The sequence below is a fragment of the Stegostoma tigrinum genome, chromosome 2, assembly GCF_030684315.1.
Source record: "Stegostoma tigrinum isolate sSteTig4 chromosome 2, sSteTig4.hap1, whole genome shotgun sequence".
NCBI classification, from domain to species: Eukaryota; Metazoa; Chordata; class Chondrichthyes; order Orectolobiformes; family Stegostomatidae; genus Stegostoma; species Stegostoma tigrinum.
This window is the reverse complement of record NC_081355.1, coordinates 120,578,080-120,604,966: the sequence shown is the minus strand read 5'-3', so window position 1 is coordinate 120,604,966 and position 26,887 is coordinate 120,578,080. Positions and strand designations below refer to the sequence as shown.

Here is a 26,887-nt window from a genome sequence, read left to right as displayed (position 1 = left end):
AGGCCAGACCAGGTAAGGATAGCAGTTTCCTTCCCTCAACAAGGGTGAACCAGCAATTACTTTTTCCCCCCCCCTACTACATTCAAATTCCACCATCTGCCAAAGTGGGATTGAACACAGGTCCCCAGCACATTACCTGATCTTGTTACATTTTTATAAACACTAAGACATACAAAGTAACAAAAAGCAGTGGTAGGCTAGAGGCTCAGGAATTTTCTCTTTTCAGGAATCGGCCATGAGTGACTAAAGTGCTAATCAAGAGGAGAAAATCGATTATGAAAGTAAATTGGTAAGAAACATAGCAGCAAACAGCAAGACCTTCTATAGGTACACAAAATGAAGGAATAGCTGAAGTAGATGGGAGGAATGTTGTATCAGCTATAAACCCTATTGAAATGACAGAGCAGGCTCGACAGGCTGAACAGTCCACTCCTGTTCCTATTTCTTAAGATGGTGTGATTTGCCATCCAGATTTGAAAGCCACTGGCTCCCCTTATTAGTTGGTGAAGGGGGATTTCCCCCAGCCTCATTAAAATCCCAATGATTGACTGCTCCCCCACCCCTGTGCATGGTCTCAGTACTCCAACAGTCCTGACCTCTGTTTCCTGATGCCACAGGGAAAATCCACGTGAGGTCCAGAAGAATTGTGATGATCTAAACCAGGCAGCACGCGCTTCAGATTTAAATTGTACATTTACTTTCAGGGATTCAGTTCATTTCCCACACAGGTGTAGTGGTTTGTAGGACAGTACCTCTCGAATTCCACCAGGTGATCAGTGTATTAGTGTAGGTCTACAACTCCCATCTACTCAGAATCCATAGGATCCTTACAGTGTGGAACAGCCTCTTTGGACCAACAAGTCCACAGCATCCCACCTAGCCCCCTGATCCAACATCCCTGAGCACTACAGGTAATTTATAATGGCTAATCCATCTAACCTGCACATCTCTGGACTGTGGGACGAAAGCAGAACGCACGGAGGAAACCCACACAGATACGGGGAGAACGTACAAACTCCACACAGTCGCCTGAGGGTGGAATTGAACCCGGGTCCCTGGCACTGGAAGGCAGCAGTGCTAACCACTGAGCCACTGTGCCGCCCACTATACTGTGCTTTTGCTGGCTTGTGTTTTATAAATCTTAAATTTCACATTTAGTAGGTACCTGGATCTGTTTTCCAACACAATCTTAAAACAACAATGAAAAGGTACCGCAGGCAGGATTGAGGGGTAGAAGTCAAACCTAAATCAATTGTAACTATTTTGGGAGAAGGCCAGGAGGAAGTGTGTGTTTTTCCTGTCCCTTGCTTATCTTCCAATCAGCACAAACCCGTTATCCCTGCCGCTTTAATTTCCTGACCAAGAGCCATTTCCTCTAGCTTCACTAGCCATCTGTTACCACACAATTTCCAGCTCGCCAGGCATCTCATTGCAGACAACATTAAATAGGGCAACCAGTGCAAAGGAAAGATCAGGTGGTAAAGTGGCAGGGTCTTTACATCTGCATTTTTGTGGCTGCTTTCCTTCAGGTTCCAACCATTCCTGCCCAGGTTTAAATTGGTCCTTGTGTGGCCAAAAGTCAGGAATGGCATTTCTCTGCACTAGTTGAGATGTCCTGCCACAATCAAAATAAAAATACAGGAAATAAGATCCATAACTAGGAGAATCATTATAAAGGTAAGTTATGGTACATTAACAGGTTAAAGGGTAACTCCAATTAATTATTTTCAAGCATTACGGTCACTATTCATTTCTCATTGGAATTACATCAGAGTCTTACTAGATGATTGCCTTGGAAGCCTGCCAACAAGGAGACCTCCTAACAAATAGCTGCACTGCCAGTTTCAGAACCAGAGTGCCACAGCTAAATTCTACTTTTAATGCGTACCAATATTTGCAGAAAAATGCAGATAAACAATGCAATAGAACAACTTTAATCAAGTTATTACCCAAATTATTCTCAACAAATGACCTACTCAAAGCGTGAACTCCAACTTTGACAGTGCTGTTTATGGAACTGGGGATGGTCGCAGTTGCAATACATTACTTGGCTCCTAATATTTTCCCAACGTTGCTGTGTGAAGTTATGTGGGACACACTGTTTCCCACTACAGAGTATGGAGAGCAAAAGGTAGTGCTGGCCCAATGGCCAGTTAATGGCATCATTTGGTTATATTTTCTTTGATCAGTGTTAGTACTTACTGGGTCAGGATGTCAAGAGTGCAGTGGCCTGACCAGAGAACAGCACCAATTTAAACTTTAATAAGCTCTGTCCCACTGAATAAGTTTGGACTGTGGGAGGGAATAGGCTACATGCTGGCAGGCACAAGATGCAAGTGGCCTACTGGAGAAATAGGTAGAATCAAAATTCTTTTAACAGTTAAAGATTAAAAATTTTAATCTTCAAGATGTTAAAGATTTAAAAATTAGACTTTCAAACGTACTTATTTTCTCTTCCAATCCAGCTGCTTGAAAGCAAAACAACAGGACAGATTTTTTCCGAAGTCATTGTGGATAATCATTTGCGAAAAGGCTAGAATCACATCAGTTCAATTGTGTTTCTTGTTCATGATTATTGAAGCATCTTTGCATGTGCCTTTTGCATTTCTGGTTCCTCCTTTTCCCTCAAGGACACTTTTCAACTAATACTCCCACTAATATTCTCCATTGAGTGTTCATCTGCTGCATGCCTCACTGATGTCCAATTCAAATGTTTTTCAACCCCAAATCCCACATGCCTCTTGGATCTGTTACCTAATTGCCAGCATATGTTTGTGTGATTCCAGCTGTTCTCTTCAACAGAGAAAGCTTTTTACATCAAAGACATTCAGCCATCCTGTCATTGACATTGGAATGCACAATCAAATGTTTGCAAAAGTCAAAAGAGTGTTAACATCCTCTATCAAATGAGTTACTTTAAAAACAGGGTGAGGCTTGGCCTAATCACATGATGCTGAGTAGCCCAGGCTTCCACCGATCTCCCAAGTTCAACTTTCCTGGCTCCCACCGACGTCCCTTCTAAGTACTCCCAGGTTGCAAGCCACCAATTATACATTTAATTTGAGACATGGAGAAAGTTAAAAAGAGCATGTTACTTTCATTCGTTACGTGTGTTAAATAAAACTGTGGCACTAACTGGGATCAAGTTAAGATGTGAAAAAAAACTTCATTCCAATTTTCATTAAAATCATTAAATGTTGTAAATTTCATGCACTTGTGTCTCAAGTAACTGAACTCACCTTATTTCTCTGCAGTTTCCAATTCCCCTCCTTCCTAAGAAACTAGGCTGTACTATCTCCCAACATGGTGAGCTATTGCCACCAGCTATCCACACTAGTTTCCATTTGTTTCTCTAGGCATGCAGAGAGCTCCACCTTCTGTCATTTTCCTGCACGCTTCATAAGTGCCAAACTCTTCCAGCTCTCATCCCTGCAAGTCAGCATCACCAAACCACCAGCCTTAACACATTATCATCGCTGCTTTCAGACCAACCCTCCACTATACTAGTCCAACAGGACTTCACTTTGGAACACTGGGAGACTTAAGATCTATGAGCTTCTGCCAGGTTGCTTTGCTCAGAGACACATGCATTTAATATGTTAGCACACTAAATGCATCATATTAGTGCTCACTTGGAGACTACCAGCCTCTACTATTTTGCAGTGCTTTTCATGCAGATGGAAAGGCAGGCAACTTAGTACTGTTTGAAATACTCACAGTCAAAGGGAAAGGACATGCTGCTATCGATACTTTGCCATGTCAATTTCATATTTGTAGCACTTGCTAGCAGCTCTCATACCAAAAACACAACATGCACTTCAAATAGATAGCTCTCTCTAAAAGTCAAGGATGATCAGTCCGAAATGCAGTCAAGGTGGAACTAGTCCATCAGACAAGGGGTACCAACAGAGTCAGTTAGGGCCTTTTACAGCTCCAGTCCAGGGTGCAACTATAGTCAGTCCTGCAGCCCAAGTGCAATCAATCCAGGTGTTGTGGAGACATCAGTCTGAGTGCAAGGAAGTGACAACATTTTTTTCCTGCAAAGAGATGAAATAGACTGAAGAGTAGTTAGTGGTGATGCATGAGCACAAGAGATAATGAGGCATCTCCAGTGAGTGAGTAGGAAGTGCAGAGGGCAGGAACAAATTAAAGTTGGGGAAATGAAGTGAGCAACATCCACCGAGTGGAGATGATGCTTGCAATCAACAGGGTGTTGTCCAGGAGCCTCAATGAGATGAGTGGGCAGTGGCAGAGTTAGAGTGAGTGGTGGACCTGTGAGAGAGTAGGGTAACAACAAGAAGCTTGTTGCACCTACTGTTGCAGAGGACAGAAGTTCATTGACCTTCTCTCTGCAGGACACTGCCTTGAGCTAACCCACCTTCTTGGTCCAGTCTGGCAGTCTGGCTTCTTTAGGCAGTCAGTAGGAAAACCAGCACAAGCACCTCCAGGTCTGTGTCAGTGAGCTGAGGAGGTAACTTGCTTTTCTGGTCCATTTCCTGATGGATAACAGTATAGAACCACAGCATGAGGGGCAATTCCTGGCTTGCAGTATTTTAAGTGCTATGGAGCTGGGGGATTGAATGAGGTGCTGGCAGCATGCACATGGGTGGACTTCACCAATGGCTCAAATATCACACAGTAGGATGTTCCGAGGAAATAAAGACACTAGGAAAAGAAAATTAAGGGCAATCCCATTAATGCATTGGAAAGGGAGATGATGATAAAATTGAATTGTATCTTTATTAATAAACTTTTGCAAGAACTAACAGAGGTCAAAAGACTGAAGGATCAGATCAATGGAGTGCAAAAATATCACATAATTATGGTTTCTCAGGTACTCAGCATCAAAAAGAAAACAAGCCAGCCAAGACTGCATGACTCAACAAATACAACAAGGGAGGGATTGAAGTTTACATCATCAACCAATCTTAGTAGCTCACTTCAAAGCAAGATGGAGCAAAACCAACTGGCAAAACAAAGAACAAAGTCTGGGAAGTCTGCCGAACCTCCTGCATATTCGCCACATAAGGAAACACTGCTCCTCCCATCAAATGCCAGAGTGAAATTTAGTCTGGCTGAGAGCAGCATCAACGTTTGTATTTTTGAAATTTCCATTAACATTCTTGCACATCCCATAACCTCAAGTCATTTTCATTGTTTCTTTACCTATTTCAAGAACAATGGGCATGGAACAGCAGCTTTCAGTAAGGATGAGCTCCCATACATAGGCAGCTTTTATTATCTCTAAAGCCAGGTGGTGAAGGATAGAATGAGAGCTAATCTTTACAAACTTTTATAAGCATCTACGTTAGAGAGGTATACGTTACAAAAATGCCTGTCTTGACTCAACAACCAGTTTCAGTGTGTTTCTATTGGTCAAGTAGAAATGAAACTACAGCTAATGTCTACCAACTGTACACAACTAAAAATTGAGTCGCTATTACTTCTAATATGCTCACAGAACATAATAGTACAGTACAGGCCCTTCGGCCCTTGATGTTGTGGCGACCTGCCATACAAATCTGAAGCCCATCTAACCTACGATATTCCATGAACGTCCATATGCTTGTCCAATGACGACTTAAATGCACTTAAAGTTGGTGAATCTACTACCTTTGCAGGCAAAGCGTTCCATTCCCTTACTAGTCTCCGAGTAAAGAAACTACCTCTGACATCTGTCCTATATCTTTCACCCCTCAATTTAAAGCTATGCCCCTTCGTGCTCGCCATCACCATCCGAGGAAAAAGGCTCTCCCTATCCACCCTATCTAACCCTCCGATTATTTTGTATGTCTCAATTAAGTCACCTCTCAACCTTCTCTCTAACGAAAACAGCCTCAGGTCCCTCAGCCTTTCCTCGTGAGACCTTCCCTCCATACCAGGCAACATCCTAGTAAATCTCCTCTGCACCATTTCCAAAGCTTCCACAGCCTTCTTATAATGCAGTGACCAGAACCGTACGCAATACTCCAAGTGCGGCCACACCAGAGTTTTGTACAGCTGCAGCACAACCTCTTGGTTCCTGAACTCAATCCCTCTATTAATAAAAGCTAAAACACTGTATGCCTTCTTAACAGCCCTGTCAACCTGGGTGGCAACTTTCAAGGATCTGTGTGCATGGACGCCGAGATCTCTCTGCTCATCTACACTACCAAGAATCTTACCAGTAGCCCAGTACTTTGCATTCTGGTTACTCCTACCAAAGTGCATCATCTCACACATATCCACATTAAACTCCATTTGCCACCTCAGCCCAGCTCTGTAGCTTATCTACGTCTCTCTGCAACCTACAACATCCTTCGTCACTATCCACAACTCCACCGACCTTAGTGTCGTCTGCAAATTTACTAACTCATCCTTCTATGCCCTCATCCAGGTCATTTATAAACTATTCTAGTCATTCTAGTCATAGAAAGATGGCTTTGTTTAGCTTTCACATTGATTTACTGTTATCCTTGCATCAAATTTTCAAAAATTACAGAAGTTGCGTCAACTCCTGCTCAAAATCCACTGTTGTCAGTGAGATTTTGAGGATAGAGCTCTTGCTTACAGTGCCAGAGATATCCTGCAGTCTCTCCATTTCATTTAGATGGGGGAAATATTGGTATTCACATAGCTTTGGGTCAGTTCTTTTGAAATAAAAGAGTGATTACACTAGGACATAGGAGGCACAATGTTGGAATTTGAACAGAAGAGAACAAGGATTGTTGAAGATTCCAGGAGATCATAGAGAAAAAGTGGAAGAGGAAGAGTTTCTGGAAATAAAAAGTACAAAATGAAACAAAGGCAAATCATTTAGTCAGACAAAGAGATCAAAAGACTGAAAAGGCAAAACAAAAATTGTGGACTTATTTAGAACACAGTAAAGGCATTTGAAAGGCACAGATTGCAGGAAGAACAGATTGAAAGTAGAGAAAGCAAGACAGATATTATTTAGAAACTGATGATCCATACAAAATATCATAAAATGAGATGGAAAAACAAAACAAGCTCAAATTTAAAATATTGAACCTTCATCACCCATGAGGTGGTAGAGCAATAATGATTCCAACAGGAAGTTAGTCTTCCTGCAAGTGCACATCCATGTGCGAGGCTATAGATATCAGGCAGGAGTGCAAGTTCAAAGAGATTGCTCAGTGGAGAGATGCATGATCTTGATGACTTAAGTGATCGCCTTCCATGTGCGCAGCCATAATTTCAAAACGAAGACCTTCCCATCATTCTTTACAAGCATCACATTGGGAGACATCTGTCTTCTCAAATCCCTAGCAATTTCTTCCTCTGTGTTTCTTTTGAAAATCATACGGCAGCTGATAAACTGTATTCACCTATTTAAACGTTGGGGATTTCTTTTCTCTATACCATTTGTTTCAAGCCAGTTATCACTTTCTTTTTTGGATATTTCACTGAATCTTTTATGTTACAGTGTGTGCATGAGAATAAGGTGTTAGAAAGACCACATTCAGCGGCCCCAGTATATGGCATCTCACTTAAGATATATAAAATCCCCCACTGTCTCCAGGAATGCCAGTATTTCATTCACCAAAGTGCGTTTAACAATCTTATTTTCCTAGCTTCTTAAGCTAAAGGATAACATTTCACATTCTCTCCCATCCAAAATCTGAAACCAGTTGCACTATAATACTCAGCAGGAAGCAGGTGCTGTGTCACTAAAAGCAATTAGATGCATTTTTTTTTGAGACTCCCAGTGACAGGAACTTAAATGACACCTTGTTTGTTATACAGATTCAACTTTTAGTGCTTCTTTTCCCTTAAAATATTATCTGCTTTAGAGGCATTCATCATGTTTAATGTCAACACATCAAAGCAAGGGGCTCACCTTTGTCCCCCTACAACCACACATCAACGAATACCAGTCACGGTCGGACATAGAGCAGTTTTTCCGCCGTCTTCGCCTGCATGCCTACTTCTTCAACCGGGAACCCAACCCTCCTTCCACTGACCCCTTCACCCGCTTCCAACACAAGTCCTCCTCCTGGACACCACCCCCAGGCCTCCTACCCTCCCTCGACCTCTTCATCTCCAACTGCCGTCGAGACATCAACCACCTCAACCTCTCCACCCCTCTCACCCACTCCAACCTCTCCCCCGCAGAACGGGCAGCCCTCCGCTCCCTCCGCTCCAACCCCAACCTCACCATCAAACCCGCAGACAAGGGTGGCGCAGTGGTAGTATGGCGCACTGACCTCTACATCGCCGAGGCCAGACGCCAACTCTCCGACACCACCTCCTACCGCCTCCTCGATCATGACCCCACACCCGAGCACCAAACCATCATCTCCAACACCATTCATGACCTCATCACCTCAGGGGACCTCCCACCCACAGCCTCCAACCTCATTGTTCCCCAACCCCGCACGGCCCGTTTCTATCTCCTTCCCAAAATCCACAAACCTGCCTGCCCCGGTCGACCCATCGTCTCAGCCTGCTCCTGCCCCACCGAACTCATCTCCACCTATCTGGACTCCATTTTCTCCCCTTTGGTCCAGGAACTCCCCACCTATGTCCGTGACACCACCCACGCCCTCCACCTCCTCCAGGACTTCCAATTCCCTGGCCCCCAACACCTCATATTCACCATGGACGTCCAGTCCCTGTACACCTGCATTCCGCATGGAGATGGCCTCAAGGCCCTCCGCTTCTTCCTGTCCCGCAGGCCCGACCAGGCCCCCTCCACCGACACTCTCATCCGCCTAGCTGAACTCGTCCTCACACTCAACAACTTCTCTTTTGACTCCTCCCACTTCCTACAGACTAAGGGGGTGGCCATGGGCACCCGCATGGGCCCCAGCTATGCCTGCCTCTTTGTAGGTTATGTGGAACAGTCCCTCTTCCGCACCTACACAGGCCCCAAACCCCACCTCTTCCTCCGGTACATTGATGACTGTATCGGCGCCGCCTCTTGCTCCCCAGAGGAGCTCGAACAGTTCATCCACTTCACCAACACCTTCCACCCCAACCTTCAGTTCACCTGGGCCATCTCCAGCACATCCCTCACCTTCCTGGACCTCTCAGTCTCCATCTCAGGCAGCCAGCTTGCAACTGATGTCCATTTCAAGCCCACCGATTCCCACAGCTACCTAGAATACACCTCCTCCCACCCACCCTCCTGCAAAAATTCCATCCCCTATTCCCAATTCCTCCGCCTCCGCTGCATCTGCTCCCACAATAAGACATTCCACTCCCGCACATCCCAGATGTCCAAGTTCTTCAAGGACCGCAACTTTCCCCCCACAGTGATCGAGAACGCCCTTGACCGCGTCTCCCGCATTTCCCGCAACACATCCCTCACACCCCGCCCCCGCCACAACCGCCCCAAGAGGATCCCCCTCGTTCTCACACACCACCCTACCAACCTCCGGATACAACGCATTATCCTCCGACACTTCCGCCATTTACAATCCGACCCCACCACCCAAGACATTTTTCCATCCCCTCTCCTGTCAGCTTTCCGGAGAGACCACTCTCTCCGTGACTCCCTTGTTCGCTCCACACTGCCCTCCAACCCCACCACACCCGGCACCTTCCCCTGCAACCGCAGGAAATGCTACACTTGTCCCCACACCTCCTCCCTCACCCCCATCCCAGGCCCCAAGATGACATTCCACGTTAAGCAGAGGTTCACCTGCACATCTGCCAATGTGGTATACTGCATCCACTGTACCCGGCGCGGCTTCCTCTACATTGGGGAAACCAAGCGGAGGCTTGGGGACCGCTTTGCAGAACACCTCCGCTCAGTTCGCAACAAACAACTGCACCTCCCAGTCGCAAACCATTTCCACTCCCCCTCCCATTCTCTAGATGACATGTCCATCATGGGCCTCCTGCAGTGCCACAATGATGCCACCGGAGGTTGCAGGAACAGCAACTCATATTCCGCCTGGGAACCCTGCAGCCATATGGTATCAATGTGGACTTCACCAGTTTCAAAATCTCCCCTTCCCCTACTGCATCCCTAAACCAGCCCAGTTCGTCCCCTCCCCCCACTGCACCACACAACCAGCCCAGCTCTTCCCCCCCCCACCCACTGCATCCCAAAACCAGTCCAACCTGTCTCTGCCTCCCTAACCGGTTCTTCCTCTCACCCATCCCTTCCTCCCACCCCAAGCCGCACCCCCATCTACCTACTAACCTCATCCCACCTCCTTGACCTGTCAGTCTTCCCTGGACTGATCTATCCCCTCCCTACCTCCCCACCTACACTCTCTCCACCTATCTTCTTTACTCTCCATCTTCAGTCCGCCTCCCCCTCTCTCCCTATTTATTCCAGTTCCCTCTCCCCATCCCCCTCTCTGATGAAGGGTCTAGGCCCGAAACGTCAGCTTTTGTGCTCCTGAGATGCTGCTTGGCCTGCTGTGTTCATCCAGCCTCACATTTTATTATCTTGGAATTCTCCAGCATCTGCAGTTCCCATTATCTCTTCCTTCTCATCCTGTCTACCTCCGACTGTCATATTTTGCCATTAAGTAGCTAGACAACTTTTAAAAGCTAGCAGGTATTTAGTCTTCCCTTCTTGTGTTACTGTAAGGTATCTCTTGGTTCCACAAGGACTTGAGTGAGTAATTATTTTCCCAGAAGTACTTTTAAATGATATCTGTTCGAACAAGCTCTCCTTTCCTGAGAGCTGAAACTAGTCAGAACCAGTTGCCTGTCTAGAAGATACCTGAACACAATCCAACGATTTGTATGCAGTACCAAGTCATAGATCTCAAATTGAATTAAAAACAAAAATGACGTTCAACTTGAAGCTCATTATATATTCTTCCATGGAACAACCATGTTTCCAAAATTTATCAATTTCTGACCACGCCTTATTCTCATTTAAGCAGGTCATTCTTGTAGGTTTCAACTGACAAGATTGGCTCGGAGAGTTTAATTGTCTACTTAACAGGCATCCACCACAAAGATGATTTATTTCTGATCAAAGAGGCAAAGTCAAAGTTGTAATAAATAAATAAATAAAACAAAAACTGTGGATGATGGAGATCCGAAACAAAAACAGAAAGTGAAGATTCTATGGAGAGCAAAACAGAGTTGATGTTTCTGAGCCCAGTGACCAGTCATCATTGGTAGGGAGGTAATCCATATTTCATAAGTACTTCATTCCTCCAGTAGATTCATAGTACAGACTTGGAGAACATTGGGCAGTAATCACGTCCAAACATTTCACACTCGCTTTCTATCATTTTCATTTGCAATTAGGCAGGAGTTCTCTAAACCAGAAAATCAGGTGGTCCAGGATAGAACTAGGACTAATTCTTAGACAAGATAATTTTGTTTTTAAATAAGCAGAGTAACACTGTATAAATATGCATTTCCAAACCCAATAACTGTAATTTGTTCTTTCCTATATTTAGGAGTATTTCGTGACTCTCAAGTTAATGTATGCAACCTGTAAACTAAACACTTAAATAATTAGCAGAGACAATTAAATAGCTAAGGAATAGGACTGAACAAAAAGTTGTGAACAAAAGCAGTTATTTGGAAAAAAAACTATTTATCTCTAACATCATTTTTTGTGAAGTGCTGTCAACAGCAAACATTAATACTAGTTCTCTTTCCAAAAAGAAATGCTCATGCTTGCCCAGTATTTCCAGCTTTATCCTTTTATTCAAACCAAATTTATTGAATAAATGAAGCTGCAAGTTAAAACCGATGCCTATTTGATAACCAGAGTTGTGATTACTTTATGCCATTTTAGAAGTGGCATGGGATCGCTGTGAGCATCAGTTATGGTTTTATAAGGTGAGGCCCAAGAATACTTTCATAGCTGGCCAATTCCAGTACGTAACTTGGTCAATACATTGATAGTATGGATTATATTGGTCAATCTCTTCCCAACATGGTTTCTTTGCAGGACTGGCAGAATTATGTTAGTTACAAAAGTAAAATGTGACCAGGATGGAAGATTATCTATGTTAAACTCAAAAGCATCAAACTATATGCTTGAGCGTGACTGAACAGGCATTTTAAGCCTTAAAAAAAAAGCACATTATGTGTGACCCAGTAAGCGCATGGATTACCAGCAGGAAATCCCATGATCGCCAGACAAAATAGATCAACATGCAGAAGGTAATCTGAACAAACAAGAGATTCAAAGTTATACAAGTGCAAAATAACAGAAAAACTGCTATTGAAGGCAGTTTTTCCTTCGTGTTCCGTCATCCACAATGTCACATGCTGCTGATACTGACCAGCTGATTTTGTCTCCTGAACCCCACCCCAAGAAAAAGGCAAACATTTAAATTGATTCCGGAATTCAAAACTTGGAGATCTTCACACATCTCAGTAGTATGTAATTTAACAAAAAAAAAATCAAGATTGTGCAATCATGGAGATGCTTAAATGCAATGAATGAATCAAGGTTCATTCATGTTTGGAGTTGAACAAAGACAGATTTGTGGAAAGTCCAACATTTACATGCAATATTCATTTCTCATATGCACTTCAAATTAGAATAACTGCCACTTGGCTAAATGACTTTATTCAATGAGTAGTATGGTTTGTCTGAAGCAATGGAGGACAATGTAGATGGGTAGAGACCAACTCCACTGCTACAAATAATCTTCTCAAATATATCATGCTTAAAAATGTTACAAAACAAAATTCCATCTTTGAAACTGGCTTCCAATGGTTTTTAAAAGATACTGAGTTATACCTAGAATAGAATATGAAAAAAATAAAGCAAAGGGATGGACTCAATTACGTTACTTTGGCACCATTTTTAGCTTTTATTGTGGGCAGCTTTGCGGACAAAATGTTTCAAACTTAAATAAGCCTCATTAACAAAACAACAATAGCACAGTAACAGGCTTTTCGGCCCATCAAGCTAGCACCAATTGCTAATCCTTATTTAGGCCTGCTACCTACTGGCAATGCATGGTATCTATCCTGCTGTTTGCCTCCTGTTCACGTGACTATCAAGGCACGCCTTAAACATTGCTAACGTGCTGCTGTCACCACCTCCACTGGCAGTGCATTCCAGGCATCCACCAACTTCTGAGAGAAAAATTTTCCCTGCACTTCTATCCTAAAATCTTCCCCTCTCACCTTGAGCCCATCGCAAACCTTCCCAGCTTGGGAAAAACTCTGACTATCCACCCTATCAATCAATGCCGCTCAATTTTGTAGACCTCCATCCGCTTGCCCCTCAGCCTCCATCGTTTCAGTGAAAACAGTCCAAGTTTATCCAACCTCTCCTCACAACTAAAGCCCTCCCAAACTAGGCAGAACTCTGGTAAAGTTTCTCTGCACCCTGTCTAAAGCATCCATGTCCTTTCAGTACTGAGGTGACCACAACTGCACACAACATTTCAAAATGTGGCCTAAAGTTTTATACGGCTGTAACATAACTTGCCAAGTTTTATATTCGATGCCGCAGCTGATGAAAACAAGTGTGCGCATACCTTCTTGACCACCTTTTCCACTTGTGTTGACACTTTCATAGATCTGTGGACCTGTACGCTAAGATCCCTCCATATGTCAACGCTCCTAAAGGGTTCTGCTATTTATTGCATAAAATCGCACCTGAATTTGATCTTCCAAAAATGCATCATCACATTTGTCACGATTAAAATCAGTCTGCTTTTTCTCGGCCTAAATCTGCAATGTATATCCCACCGTATCCTTTACATATTACAAAGGTCTCAGCACTGATCCCTGTGGGACACTAGTTACTGATCTCTTTCAGAAAAGCACCCATCCACTGCTTGTCTGCCATGACCAAGCCAGTTCTGTATCTATCTAGCCAGCATACCCTAGATTCTATGAGACTCTACTTTTTGTAGAAACCTGCCATATGGTACCTTATCAAAGGTATCTGTAGGAAAGATGTGGATGCTTTGGAGAGGGTTTTTATAGGAAAGATGTGGATGCTTTGGAGAGGGTTCAGAGGAGGTTTACCAGGATGCTGCCTGGACTGGAGGGCTTATCTTATGAAGAGAGGTTGACTGAGCTCGGTCTCTTTTCATTGGAGAAAAGGAGGAGGAGAGGGGACCTAATTGAGGTATACAAGATAATGAGAGGCATAGATAGAGTCGATAGCCAGAGACTATTTCCCAGGGCAGAAATGGCTAGCACGAGGGGTCATAGTTTTAAGCTGGTTGGTGGAAAGTATAGAGGGGATGTCAGAGGCAGGTTCTTTACGCAGAGAGTTGTGAGAGCATGGAATGCGTTGCCAGCAGCAGTTGTGGAAGCAAGGTCATTGGGGTCATTTAAGAGACTGCTGGACATGCATATGGTCACAGAAATTTGAGGGTGCATCCATGAGGATCAATGGTCGGCACAACATTGTGGGCTGAAGGGCCTGTTCTGTGCTGTACTGTTCTATGTTCTATGTTCTATGTATCATATATGTCCACGTGGACAACAGTCACTGCCCTTTCCTCAATCATTTGTCAACTCCTCAAAAAGCTCACTCAAGTTGATGAGAAGTGACCTTCACCACACAAACCCATTTGGCCTATCAGTAACAAGTCATTCTCTGGCCTCAGCCAAGGTTCCAGGGGACTGGAGAATGGCCAAAGAGGATGCAAAGGTGTCTGTTAAGGCCCTCTCTATTTCCTTCCTTGCCACCCGTGCTTTCCTGGGAAAGATTCCCATCTGGCCCTAGGGACTTGTCTACCTTAAAACATTTCAAGACACCCAACACTTCCTTGTTTATTGTGTTGACTGCCCAAATATCCACACATCCTTTCTTAACCTTAATATCCCTCACATCTCACTCTTTGGTGACTATTGATGTAAAGTACTAGTTAAGGATTTCGCTCATTTCCTCTGGCTCCACACATAACCTCCCTCATTTATCTTAGAATAGGCCTACTACTTTCCTAGCTACTCTCTTGTTCCCAATCTATGTAAAACTGCCTTGGGAATCTCCTTAACTCTGTTGGCTAAGGTCATTTCACGAGCCCTTTTAGCACTCCTAACTCCCCCTTTGAGCTCCTCCCACTTTCTCTATATTCTTCAAAGACTTGGTCTGTTTTTAAGTTGCCTACAGCTGAGGTATATTTCATTTTTTTATTGACTAGGCTGATAATTCTCCCTGCCATCCAAGGTTCCTGAATCCTGCCATTTCTGTCCTGCACTCCAATCGCTTAGTCTTTACAAGGCTCTCATGTCAGATGTGGATATAATCTCAAAACAGTTGCTCCTGATCCACCTTCACCAATTCTTGTCTAATTTGGTTATGGTCAGCCTTCCCCCAGTTTAGTTCCTTCATCCGAGGTCCACTCTTATCCTTATCGATAAGTATCTGAAAACTTATGGAATTATGGTCACTATTCCCAAAATGCTCCTCCACTGACTTGTCATGTTCAGAGTTACATTGTTCCAGAAAAAAATTAGCCAATTATCAGTCATTAGATCTTTTAATCCATTCAATTGGCATTAAATACCATTGTTGGATTTGTAAATAATACACTAGATAAAATAGTTATTTCTATCATCAGTGTAATATTCTAATGCCAAAGGCAGCCCTACAGTTTTCTTAACTACAAACAGTACATAAGAATATGAATCCACTGTATTATAAACAGGAAAATTTGTATCCTATTTCCAAACACAAGGAAGCATACGTACAAATGTATTGACATTTATGCTTTTCATCAAATCAAACTGTGCTCAGTAAATGTGAAACTACAATATCCTCAGGAACAAAATTCAGGCTTTGACTAAGATTAAAGTTGCTAAATTCCTGCAAAGCAATATATGTGGCTTGTTTACTTTAGGACAACTTCAATAGAAGGTAATACAAAGGTCACAACTGTTTGAAGTCAATGATGTAAAGAAAAGTAATTAATTCTGTTTGATGTCAAATGTGTTACTTAAAATCTGATGTAAACTATGGAGCTTCAGGTTCAGACCTCCCTACTCCCCCAACAAGTGCCCCATTTTCCTTTCTTTCTTGACTCCTGGTTGAATAGGCCTCCATATCCACTGGCAGTTTTCTGCCTGCTACCCCAACAATGAAACAACAAACACAAAAAGGTAAAAATAAAAGCCAATCTCCAAGATTCTGGATTTAAGTCAAAGTATTACAAGGCTTGCAATTTTGTGTAGAAGGAATGCTGTGCTGTTGGCGATGTTGCCTTTTGGATGAAACATTAAACCAAGAGCACATCTGCTTTCTTGGGCGGATATAAAAAGATCCTATTGCACTACTTCATAGAAAAGTGGAGGACTAATCCCTGGTGCCTCGGTGAATACTTATTCCTCAATAAGCATCACAAAAATATTAGCTGTCAGCATTATGTTTTTATTGGTGGGAGATCGCTGTGTGCAAATTAGCTATTATTTATTACATTAGCGAACACAGTTCAAACATACATTGTTGGCTGTAAACTGCTCTGAATTTTCAGTGGTCATGAAAAAATGCAATATAAACACAAGTCTCTTCCTCTATTCCCATCTGAAACTGGAGCAGAGCCCAGATGTTCTTCAACTTCATCCAGGACAATAACAGCAGCCAAGGCATCCATATTGCTACCCCATCAAATTAGCTAATGAAGCACAGACCAGGCATTGAACAGGACAGGAGCTTTTCATTTCCCTTTTGTGCGTGATTCAAGCTCCACACAGATCAGGAAGTTATCCACTGAAGAATGAAAGCTCATCACTGCAATCTCTAATCCATTACAGCAGTAACACACATCTTCAGAAAGAAATTTGAGCATTCATGAATTTAAATCATAAGTATAAATCTCAAACTCGAAGCAAGAGATACCAAATCCCACATCTCCAAGACAATGCAGGGCAGAAAAAAAATGATTTAGTAACAAAGTTCATAAAAATGAAAGGGCATCCTAAAACACAATGCAATTATAAATGACTGACAACCAGCCGACATACCATAGCTGCTGTACTATCTTCTCCTCATCAACCAAGTACTTCTGTCTCTCCTCTTCCACCAGTATACGCTGTCGCTGTAGCGGATCCTCTGCTCTCTTCATTGCTTCAATAACTCTACCATTGATTTCGGACTCTGCTTTCTTGAACATTGCTCTGAGCGTCTCCTGGTTCTCGAGCTGTCAGCAGAGAAGAACTCAGGTTAAAATTTTCTCTGCCTGCCAAACATCCCTGACAATTGAATTGCTTTACTACTCCCAGAGGCCAATCCTAATGAGCACCCCCACAGCTGAATCTTTGTTTAATTTAAACTCTTCATAGAAATGTCACACACAAAGTTGAATTAAGTCAGAAGCCAAATGGTTATTTCACAGGTAAATAGTGATGGAACAATTACTAGTCAGATTTGTTTTCAAATGTCACGACAGTAATTAAAGTTGACATATAATTCTGTTTCATTCAAGTGAAGGAGTTGGCTGTCAAATTGATGAATCAGTCTCAGATATTGCAAGTGCATTTGATGGGAGAGGAGTCCATTCTTGAATGTGTAAATACAATATTCATGGGGAAAACTTTCCCAAATCCCAAGATCAGAAGTTTTATTAAATTTTGGATGACTCCAAATATCATTTGGCTGTTTGCTTCTCATGCAAGCACACCAATTGGCCACCTGTTAATAATTAACAAAAGGTTTTCAATAACATGAATAAGAAATAATTCTTATTCAATTTTCTAAATCATGAGACAAAAAAAGTGTTATTTTTGAATTGGCGAATCAAGGATTGCTATAATACTTATCATCTGATAGACACTATGATTCAGCAGATTACATTATTTTAAGACAATAACGGTACACAGGGTCTAGTACACTGTACCAGATGCATGAAACTTAACTTTCAGACCAGCAACAACTGTCATGGTTCACATTATGAATGCTTCATAAGTCTTACTTAATAACATAGAAGATCTCGCCAAATTCTTCACTACAGTTAATACTTCCGATTGCAAAAATAAGACAATAGCTTTTTGTACTGTCAGAGTTATAAAAATGTATCGCATGGAAGTAGGCCCTTTGGTCCAATGCATCCATGCTGACCAGATAACCTTAATTAATCTAGTCTCATTTGCCAGCATTTGACCCATATCCTTCTAAAGCCTTCCTATTCATATACTCATCCACATGTCTCATGCCTCTTAGATGTTGTAATTATACCAGCCTCCACCACGTCCTCTGACAGCTCATTCCAGAGGCACCACCCTCTGCATTAAAAACTTGCCCCTTCAATCCCTTTTAAGTCTTCCCCTCTCACCTTAAACCTATGCTCTCTAGTTTTGGACTCCCCCAACCCAGGGTAAAGACCTTGTCTATTCACCCTCTCCATTGTCCCTTATGGTTTTAACAAACCTCACCCCTCAGTCTCTGATGTTCCAGGGAAACAGCCCCAACCTATTCAGCCTCTCCCTATAGCTCAAACCCTCCAACCCTGGCAACATCCTTGTAGATCTTTTCTGAATTCTTTTACATTTCACAACATCCTTCCTATAGCAAGGTGACCAGAATTGCACACAGTATTCCAGAAATGGCCTAGCCAATGTTACGTACAGCTGCAACATGACCACCCAAGCTCTTTTACTCAATGCACTGACCAATAAAGGCAAGCATACCAAGTGCCTTCTTCACAATCCTTTCTACCTGTGACTCCACTTTCAAGGAATTATGAACCTATGTCCAAGGTTTCTTTGTTCAGCAACACTCCCCAGGATCCTACCATTAACTATACAAGTCCTACCCTGATTTGCCTTTCCAAAAAAAAAATGCAACACCTTACAGTTATCCAAGATCCATCTGCCACTCATTGGCCCATCTGATCAAAGTCCTAACGTATGTTGAGGTAATCTATTGCTGAATATAATTTTCAATGTAGCTCCATGACACTTTTTTTGCGCCTTGGTTTATCTGTAAATAAATCAACCTTTCATGATTAACATCAGATGGCCAAATGAGCCACTGTACAGCTTGTCTGTTAATCTGGGGATTACGTAAAGGTGAAGGAACTGCAATGGAAGATTTTTAAAAGAAAAGGCGTTTGAGATTTCAATGGCAGTTAACACTCTAGGAAGTGAAGTAATACTTCACAAAAATGAAGTATTTGCACACACCAAGTACAGTTATCACACCTGCCCATGGATATTTTTAAAAATTTATGGAATTAAAGGCTTACAAAATACATCATTTTTGATAATATAACCAGATGTACTAAATCTCAGGGCACCCAGAAGGGACAGAAAAGGGATTGGTTCAACTACCATCCTTTCAGTTCCCAAAGACTGAACTGCAAGGGTATTTGTAATGAAAAGCACTGAGCAATAAGTATCCAAAATTCACGGCATACCATTACTATTTTCAGGAAATTAAATGACAAGTAACAGACCATTATTTATTCTATGTCTAAATTTCCTACCAACCCTCCTATTCACTCAAACTGTAAGGCATCTAGATCCATATCACATCCATTATAAATCAATTAGGGAGGAGATACAGATGACTGAATAAATGGCACTAAGATCTTCACTGCTACATGGTCCACTAGATAATGGCGCCGCTGGTATAGTGAATGCACAAAGAAATACGTTCCGCTTCTTTTTAAGAGATACATCACTTCTGGACATTATTACCCCAGCTACTGTTGGATTTCTAAATGATTTTAAATACCTTAAATGTACTGGAAAATGAATATACTTTTTGTATATCACTTAATAGCACAACCAAAAAAAAAGGTATGGTACTCACTGAAAGAAATTCCATCTTAGGGTATCAGATTTTTGCATTCCTCTGAAACCCTTTATTCACGTCAAACAAGTAAATTATGGCATTCTTCAAATCTACAATTCCTAGCAATAAGCTTTGTTATAGCAATTGCAAAGTTATTTAATTGTGTGGTAATATTTACTCAATAGTTGTCCGCCCACATATTAACACTTTTACTGCCTGGTTAAAATAAAAATTGTTCATAGACTAGAATCCTTACAGTGCAGAGAGAAACCATTTGGCCCGTCAGGTCTGCATCAACCCTCCGAAGAGCAACCCACCCATGTCAAGTCCCATAAAGCATCCCTGGAAACTATTTACCATGGCTAACCCTCAAACTGGCTAGTAGCAAAACTGAATATTAGATACATTTGTGTTTTATGAATTCTTTATCAATTCAAACGGAAGGGGTGGTTTGGAAATTTGATGACAATAAATGACTGGGTAATTGATCGTGAAGAGTATCTTCAAAAGATAGAAATTAGAGCTAAATTTTCTTCATAACTTTTTTTTCCATTGGTCCATAAACTGACCATTATTACTGGAAATCATTCAACTTGCAACACCTGGAATCAGCCTTTTGATGCGTCATTTGGATTTTCCTGTAATATACAAGTTACTACTTCCTCAGCTGTACACATGCATCTGTCTCAGCTTCTCATATCTAAAGCCCTCTGTATTTCCATAATTGCTGAGCCGAATTCCAATTCAGCTATTCCTTGCACAAGTAATGTAGCATTTATTGTATTAAAACGTTGGTGTGTGTTCCACAATGGCAGAGAGTCACTTGAAAGCACGTAAGAAGCAGAATAGGTGATGAAGTTGATGAAAAAGAAAACACATAGGCTTGTTTGTGGTCTAAATGCTGTCAGTTTATATTAGTAACTGAATCACGAGAGTTGGAGTGGAGTAAACCAGGTTAATACACCAATGTTCTGAGCCAATTAGTTCAAATAGCCTAGATTTACAAGTGAATCAAAATCATCACTTGCCATATAAAGAGAGCATCAAATTCCAAATGGGCTTCAATTCAACCCATGCTCCAAGGGGATCGATAGGCTGCCCTACACACAAAAAGTAATTACACGTGTAATACTCCTTGTGCTTACTAACTGCAAGATAAATACTCCATGAATACAAAATAAGTTATCACACATGTCCAAATAATAGCATTCACATTAAATGCCACCCATTTTTGACAACTTTAACTTGTTTGTAGAGGATGGAATGTACCTTAAACCCAAAAGATTGAAAATTGCACAATATTTGCTTTGCACAAAACAAACCGCACCTTCAATGGAATGGAATGCTATCACAATCTAAAACATAGCACTATCAAACTTATGCATATTTTATATCTGCCTGAATAGATAATGTACACATCAATTCTATTGTTAAAATAGTCAGGTACACAGGCTGCAGTGATGAAATAACATTTTCATACAAGCAAAGACATCGTGGCAAATTTCACATCTTTTATTTATTCTGCATTGGAAAATGGTGCATTTGTGGTCAAGTGGAATTGAAAGCACCAATACAACATTAAACATGTTTGGAAAAGCATTTGCCAAATTACTTTTGGCCCTAACTGGTATAGTTACTCAGGTGTCTTAATAAAGATCTGGAGATACTCAGGAACTGATTGACACTGCGCCCCAAAAGCATTGTTTCTAATCTAATGACTGCCTTGGTATTGTGTTTTTGGAATTTTAGGTTTAACTTGAACTATTGATTGCAAAATTTACTTCAACTCAGCTTTTGGTCACGACTGAATTTTTAAATTTATTTTTGTGATGTTGGACATTATAGGTGATGATTGTACTTATATAGCACCTTTAACATAGTAAAATGCCCTATACAGCTTTATAGAAGGAATTATCAAGCATTATCTTGTTATGTAGCTTGGTGTCAGATTATGATAATAGGTCAGTTGACAATTGATTAGTCAGAAGTAGGTCTTTGGCAGCTAATTTTCATTCAAGGAAGTGACAGGATCACAGGTAAGAGTAGCATATATTGCTCATTTCTAATCACTTGACAAGTGGTGGTGGGCCGTCTTCATGAACTGTTATGGTCCGAGTGGTATAGGTACACCCAAAGTGGTATTAGAAATGGAGTTCCAGGATTTTGAGATATTGAAGGAACAGTGATAGAGTTCCAGGTCAGGATTTGTATTGCTTCAAGTGGAAATTGCAGTTAACTGAATTCCCACATACGGCTGATCCTTGTGCAGCAGGTAATTACAAAGGGAAATGGAGTACTGACTTTCATTGCTCGAGGGAAGGAGTTTAAAACACAGGAAGGTTATGCTGCAACTGCATAGGGTGCTGGTGAGATCACACCTGGAGTGCTGCGTACAGCTTTGGTCTCCTTAATTGAGAAAGGATATACTGGTATTGTAGAGGTCATCCTCTAGGTTCACCAGAATTGAGAAGATTAACTTATGAGGAGGGGTTGAATAGACTGGGACTATACTCATTGGAATGTAGAAGAATGAGGTGGGGCTCTCATAGAAACAAAATTATGAAGGGAAAAGAAAGTAGAAGCAGGGAAATTGTTTCAGCAGGTGGCTGAAACTAGAACTAGGAGTCACAGACTCAAAACAAGGGAGAATAGATTTATGACTGAGGAGTCGAGGAGGGGCTTCTTCACCCAAAGGATTGCGAATCTGTGGAATTCCCTGCCCAGGTGAAGCAGGTGAGGCTACCTTGATGAATGTTTTTAAGGAAAAGCTAGATAGATTTTTGAGCACGAAAAGGAACTAAAGGCTTATGGTGAGCAAGTGGCATCAAGACAACAAAAAGATCAGCCATGATCTTATTGAAAGGTGGAGCAGGCTTAACAGGCCAGATGGCCTACTCCTGCTCCTAATTCTATGTTCTTATGTTTTCCTTCTAGGTGGTTTTTGGAGGCACTTTTGAAGGAATCTTGATAAGTTGCTGCAGTACACTTTGTAGATAGTGTGCACTATTGCCACTGTGCATCAGTGATGGAGGGAGTACATGTTGAACATGGAGGATGAAGTGTCATGAAAGCAGACTGCTTAGTCCTAGATGGTGTTGGGCATTGTTGAAACTTCACTAATCTCAACTTGTGGAAAGTATTCAAAATACATTGCTGGTTTTGTAGTACGGAAGTACTGATGAGCTGTAATTATCAAACAACCCCAGTTAAGGTAACATGTTTGTGGGATTCTTTTTTCTATTCATCTGTGGGACGTGGGCATCGCTGGCTGGCCAGCATTTCTTGTCTGTCCTTAGTTGCCCTTGAGAAGGTGGTGGTGAGTATCCTTCTTGAACCACCCCAGTCTGCCTGCTGTGGGTTGACCCACAATGCTATTAGGGAAGGAATTCCAGGATTTTGACCCAGCAACAGTGAAGGAACAGCGATATATTTCCAAGTCAGGATGGTGAGTGACTTGGAGGGGAATTTAGAGGTGATGGTGTTCCCACATATCTGCTGCCCTTGTCCTTCTAGATGGAAGCATTTGTGGGCTTGGAAGGTGCTGCCTGAGGATCATTGGTGAATTTCTGCAGTGCATCTTGTAGATAGTACACACTGCTGCTACTGGGCATTGTTGGTGGAGGGAGTGAATGTAGTGCCAATCAAGCAGGCTGCTTTTTCCCGGATGGTATCAAGCTTCTTGAGCATTGTTGGGGCTGCACTGATCCAGGCAAGTGGGGAGTATTCTATCACACTCCTGACTTGTGCCTGGTAGATGGTGTACAAGCTTTGAGGAAACCTACTTTCTGGCCTGCTCTTGTAACCACTGTGTAAATGTGGTGAATCCAGTTGAGTTTCTAGTCAATCATAACACCCAGAATGTTGATAGAGGGGGGATTAAATGATGGTAACACCAATGAATGTCAAGAGATGGTAGTTAGATTGTTTCTCATTTGGTGATGGTCATAGCCTGGCATTTGTGCGGTGCAAATGTTACGTGCCAATTTTCAGCCCAAACCTGGATATTGTACAGATCTTGTTGCATTTGAACACTGAACATCCTCACTTTTGACTTTATAACAGAGGGAAGGTCATTGATGAAGCAGCTGACGATGTGTGAGCCGAGGACACCGCCCTGAGGAATTCCCAAAGATGCCCTGGAGCTGAGCTGAGCTGATTGACCAACAACCATGACATCTTCCTATGGGTCAGGTATGAAACCAACCACCAGAAAGTTCCCCCCACACCCCTCAAATACCCAGGATTCCAGTTTTGCTTGGGCTCCTTGATGCCACACTTGGTTGAATGCAGTCTTGGTATCAAGGGCTGTCGCTGTCACTCTCACCTCACCTCCAGAATTCAGCTCTTCTGTCCATGTTTGAACCAAGATTGCAATGAGGTCAGGAGCTGAGGCAGCCTGGCAGAACCTTAACTGGACATCACTGAGCAGATTATTTCTTGGCAGGTGCTGCTTAATAGCACTGTTGAATCCCCCCACTATCAACATCCCGGATGGTCATTTATAAAACAGCCCGAAGATGATTCAGCCCAGAGCACTACCCTAAGGAACTTCTGCAGGGATGTACCATGGCACGGTGGTCTCGGTGGTTGCAGCCACCATCTTCCTTAGTGCTAGGAATGACCCTGTAGACAGTAGGACAGTAAAACACATTCCCAGACTGTTAAACTTTGCTCAGTCCCTCAATACTATAATCAGTCAAACAGTGCCTTCACCCATGCCTTACCTGTCAGTTCACTTTGATCAGTGCAGCCCCATTGGATGCCAGGTGAATAGATCTGAGTGAGTGCCATTCTTATAGCATTGATAGCTTTAATTGCCAATGTCTTATTGTGCTTGAACTGAACGGCTTTCTGGGCCATTTCAGAGGGTAGTTAAAAAGCAGCCACATTTCTGTGGGTGCAGAGTCATATGTAGACCAGACCAGTTGGGGGCAGATTTCCTTTCCTAAAAAGGATAATACTGAACCAGATGGACTTAAATGGTCATCATTTGGCTAGCTTTTATTCCAGAATTTTATTGAGTTCAAACTTTACCTATCTGCCATGATGGGATTTCAATTTACATTATCAAACGTGAGTCTGGGTTTGGGGTTACTAGTACAGCGATATCACCACCTCACCATCACCTCCCTCCAATGGTTTTTCTGAACAGTGCATATGATAGTATTTTAATAACGGAATAGGTTGCCTTAAATGGAGCAGAAAGAGAGACAGGTGTTTAGGCAGTAGATTTCAGAGGTTAGGCAGGTGAAGGCACAACGGCCAATAGTGACCTGAATAAAGACAGGAAATATGCAACAGCACTGAATTGGAGAAATGCAAAGATGCTACATGCTTGTAGAATTGGAACATGGAGGATGAAGTGTCATGAAAGCCACTTACTGATGACCCCTGATGACCCCGAATGACTGGGTACGATAAGGTGTCATTTGTGGATTGTAACTCTTTTTGCATCAGGACTACTCATTGAGTTCGAGAAAGGAAAGAGATTACATTGTAACTGTGAAGCGTAATTGAATTGGGCTGTACAGGCTGTTGATAGTTGTTGATAGAGATAGACAAAGCCATGGATGGGACTAAATACTAATGCGATCTGTTTTTAAAAAAATACCATGTGTTAATAGGCTAACACCCTATGTAGATCAGAGTGTACAGGCACTTTGCTCAAAATAATGCATTTAAAATTATAATTCATTGGCAGTCATAATTTCATAGAATCTCAACAGTGTGAAAACAGGCCAATTTAACCCAGCAAGTCCACAGTGATCCTTTGAAGAGCATCCCACCCAAACACATCCTATCCTACCCAGTAACCCTGCATTTCCCATGGCTAACCCACCCAGCCTGCACATCCCAGGACACTACAGGCAATTTTGCATGGCCAATCTTCCTAACCTGCACATCTTTGGACTGTGAGAGGAAACTCACGCAGACAGAGAGAACGTACAACAGACAGTCACCCGAAGGCAGAATCGAACCCGGGTCCCTGGCACTATCATGCAGCAGTGCTAACTATTGAGCCACCTGTGAGGTATGCTGAGGATGTGAAAGATGTTGATCAAGTGGTGCTGTTATTTATCTCTTGTACAAAGCATTCTCATTTTTGAAAATAGCTGTTTAACTGCACATTTATGTCTCTTTCAGGGATGTGTGCATTTCTTGCCTTCCCATAATTTCTCTCGAGAAGATAGTGATCAGCCTTAACCTCATTTTCCCTTGCAACTCTGAATAATTCTGTACTGATCAAAAGGACAAACCAGGTTTTAAAAGGCAACCAAAAAGAATGGAATCACTTTCAGATTTATAATTCAGCTTTAACTGCACTGCCAATGCAGTTAGATCACAACTCAAACAGGTCATAGTTGTTAATGAAAAATTATTGTAGTCATTATTTGCATCCACATTGATCAAAATCTTGCCAAAGGTTGACATTTAATTATTTCAGCAAACATTTCAAAGGCTTGTTCACATTTACTATAACAGACAGCAAAGCTGATTAATGAACTCAGACCATGGTGTCAGTTGGTTATTGATTTCACAGTACAATTCACAGTAATTAAACATTATATTGCAAAAGGTTAGGGTTGTTAATTTTAGCGACTGACTGACTTTCCATTACGTGCATGTCACTCTTTCAAAACTATTCATAAGCAATTACTAAAAATTAACTATCCACAGCCTGTAATATTAATAATAGCAAACATTACTACTTCAAAAAGGACAAAGCAGCAGCCATGGAACCCGGGCACACAGCTGGCTCAACAGCATGCGATGAGCTGCAAGTATTTTACGGCTCATCCATATGTATTAGCATTTGTTTTCATAGTACATCCTGCCATAAAAAAAATCTTTTTGTAAAGATGTTATTATAAACAAACAAACAGGTTGGTCAATTTTCTTATTCTTCATCAATTAAATACTAGGTGTGTGGAATTGTCAAGTAATTGGAAGCGAGTAAAATAATATAAACACATTTGTAGAACAATACTTTCGCATTTTAATTTTGTCCAATCATCCTCTACCATCAAAATCAGAGATAAAGTCAGTGCAAACAGGTCCCTTCCACATGCATCACTTTTATCTGTTTCCCACCACCACTCCCAAGTTTAGGTGCAGTTTTACTCTTGCCTGTACAGCCCAATTCAATTACGCTTCACAGTTACAATGTAATCTCTTTCCTTTCTCGAACTCAATGAGTAGTCCTGATGCAAAAAGAGTTACAATCCACAAATGACACCTTATCGCACC

General features: G+C 42.0%; 1 protein-coding gene across 16 annotated transcripts in view; it reads right to left on the bottom strand.

Annotated features, from left to right (window-relative positions):
- LOC125462689 (sickle tail protein-like) overlaps positions 1-26,887 on the bottom strand; it is a 614,365-nt gene that overhangs the window by 41,280 nt on the left and 546,198 nt on the right. For all 16 annotated transcript variants that reach the window (XM_048552953.2, XM_048553021.2, XM_048552929.2 and 13 more), the window contains one exon: positions 16,870-17,045. In XM_048552953.2, the coding sequence (XP_048408910.1) occupies positions 16,870-17,045 (176 nt within the window). The remainder of the gene's footprint in view (positions 1-16,869; positions 17,046-26,887) is intronic.